Below are 2,895 nucleotides of genomic sequence, written 5' to 3'. Positions count from 1 at the left end.
TTCCCTGCTGTATCACATCCAAACATACTTGATTTTTGCCTCCCTCCAGAGCAGCTGTTAGTTTTGGGATCTTTATAGGCACATTTTCATTTCATTTATTTGATGGTTTAACTCAATGGACTTGTCTTTTTTTTTTCTTCACCCTAGGTAACATTTTTCTAGAAGTGAAATAAGTTTTGTTGTGTAGCTTCCAGAATCGAAATGTTCTACTTTCTTTCAGGTGTGATGGGGCGCTTAGATGGAAAAGTCATTGTGCTGTCAGCAGCAGCACAGGGTATCGGACAGGCTGCTGCCATTGTAAGTCTTAATATCCCAATGTGTTTTCCCAGCTTTGCTCTCCTCCGGTTTATCTGTTGGAATTTCTTACTTGTATTCATTTAAAGTGTATGAGTATTCAAAATCTATTCAGCACAGCACTTCAATACGTGCACATTTCCACATGTTTTGTCTTTTTAAAAATGATGAAAATACTGAATAATACCTGATGATGCTGCCAGAAATGCGGTCAGATCCTAAATTCCTGTATTAGGCTGACAACATTGCCACTGATATAACAGCAGAGGGGAAGAAACAGAAGGCATCTGGTACAGGAGTGAGTGCTGAGGATGTAAGCAAGGAGTTCTGCAGATGGGAAATGTCCAGCAGAGGAGAACTGATAACACTGCTTGAAATTTAAGTGCTGCAGTGACAGTCAGCCCACTACAGAAAGTTAGACAGACTGAGTTCCTGTCAGGGTCAACAGATACTTTTCAGAACTTGGAAGCTGTTTAAAAAAAAAGCATAACCTGGGAAGAGGTGGAGGATTAGAGTAAAATCTGGTCAGCTGCCGCTGAGAGTTCATCAAATGTACTTGTAGTAGAGGTAAACTACAAAGTTCTTTTATGGTGGCACCTGGTTCCTTTGCAAATCTCTCCTTCTGTCCTGGACTACCTTTCTCATTGTTTCTGAGGATGCCCAATGGAAGGGATTGTCCAAAAGCTAATAGACCTGAGTCTAGAACCTATCAGCTTCACTACACAGTAGTAGGGGCTCCACTCTGTAAGGATCCTTCCATATCTCTCCTTATGGAGAGAAACAAACTGATGTTTGCACACGTACCCAATTTAAACTGGTAGCAGACATCCATAAAGCTGCTAAACGGGTGTTGGGTTGAGCTTGGAGATCCCTCTCCATCCCATGTGTTCCAGGTGATGACTTGTGAAAAGCTTACAGCCCTGAAAAAATGATACCATTCCGCAATTAAAAGAAAATATGGACTCCTTGGCTTGAATCCTACTTGTCAACCTCCTTTTACTTTAGCTCACTCATGATTTGATTCCTATGTTCGTACTAAGATGACTTGCAGGCAAAGTCACTCAACATTCAAGCGGTAACTAACCAATTGCTGATAATGAGTTATCTCTTCCCCATGGTGTCCACCGTGGACCTCCCTCACACTTGCACTCCACCCCAACCACCCCTTTCCTCTAACTGATTTCTCCTTAACCTCCATGGTCCTTGATGTTCCCTCTGGGGATCCCTCCTGTCCATCCTCCTCCCTAGCTTCACTCTCCCAACTGCCAGCTCCCCCCTCGCCACTATCTCTCTTTTCCCAAAAATGTTCCTCCCATCCCATTTGGATGAATGTGTGCACAGCACCATAGAAGGAAACCACCCATCAGCACTGGGCACTTAATTCTAGAAAAACCCTTGTAGAGACAATACCATGATAAGCAACATCTGTTATGAGGGACAAAGTTGGTTAAACACCCTGCTGAACAGGGGTTTTTAATTCTCTGGCCATTCTGTGTATTTGCCAGACATGAGAGGGTATTTACTCTCATGCCAATCCTCAGGCCAGATGTATAGCTTTAGGAGTAATAATAAAGTGTATCTAAACCTAAAACCCAAACATTGTATATTTCCCAGCTCCTCGATTCTTAGCTGTGGTGTGGCTGCTTTCATTCTTCAGGCTTTTTTTTTTTAACTTGGTGATCCAACCAGTAATGTGTTATTTTTCAGCTTGCTTTGACAGACCAAGCTGTCCGGACAAAGGGGCAGATAGAGGGTTGAGGAAAACTTTTTGACACTTAACAGTGATGATCACAATGGTCAGCTTCTATTCATTTGTGAAATACCTTTTGCCAAAAGGGGGGAAAAAAAAGTTGCTGTAACTGCTTAAAGAGTTTTTATTTGTTAGTCTAGTCCTTTTAACACTACCCTTCCCACAGGGTGACAGCGCTGTTGTACAAGGGTGGTTCCATTGCTCCTCCATAGAGTGGAGCCATTCTAGGACAAGAATGTGTTTTACTGGCTGGATCACCAGGGAAAAATAAAGTAATAAACGCCTAAAAAAAATGCAGCCACCAAGTCTAAGAGCTGGTAGGCTGCAATGATGTTACATTTTTGTTTTTGAGTTTAGACATGCTTTAATGGTGGAAAAAAACATATCTAGAACAGGGTACCTGTACTATGTGGCCCCTGGCCAGTTGACAACTCAGGTACACAGTCACGGACGGTGTACTTGACTTGCATGAGCAGCTGCACGGTCTGGATCTCTGTCAGATGCAGACTGCATAGCTGCTCATTTCCTTTTGACCAGATTTCTGAGCTCCGACCTTACTAATCACCACCAGATCACCAGGGAATTATGGGCCTCCTCCATGCAGAAACGTAAGCAGGTGAGAGGGTGTTTTGTGCCTAGCGTCCTTCTCCTGCAGGTGGCGATATTACCCTACCATTCAGGATCTACGATCTGTTGCCTGTGTCCTTCAATGAACGGAGAGAAAAGGATTTTACGGTGAGTACAAAAATCCTATTGTTCTATTTTTGTGTCCGCGGCGGGGTATATTGTTTTATGTACGGAAGCAGGGAATAGGGGGGAGCATATTATTTTATGTTTGGAAGAAAGGGAGC

General features: G+C 43.1%; 1 protein-coding gene across 1 annotated transcript in view; it reads left to right on the top strand.

Moving 5' to 3' along the window:
• Window positions 1-218: 218 nt before the first annotated feature.
• The window catches only part of BDH2 (3-hydroxybutyrate dehydrogenase, type 2), a 16,235-nt gene continuing 13,558 nt past the window's right edge, over window positions 219-2,895 (top strand). The window contains exon 1 of the mRNA XM_018558982.1: window positions 219-297. Within this exon, the coding sequence (XP_018414484.1) occupies window positions 226-297 (72 nt within the window). The 5' untranslated portion in view covers window positions 219-225. The remainder of the gene's footprint in view (window positions 298-2,895) is intronic.

Source organism: Nanorana parkeri, unplaced genomic scaffold, assembly GCF_000935625.1.
Source record: "Nanorana parkeri isolate BGI_ZX_2015 unplaced genomic scaffold, ASM93562v1 scaffold372, whole genome shotgun sequence".
NCBI classification, from domain to species: Eukaryota; Metazoa; Chordata; class Amphibia; order Anura; family Dicroglossidae; genus Nanorana; species Nanorana parkeri.
Note: the sequence above shows the minus strand (reverse complement) of the source record. Positions and strands in the feature narration are given on the sequence as shown.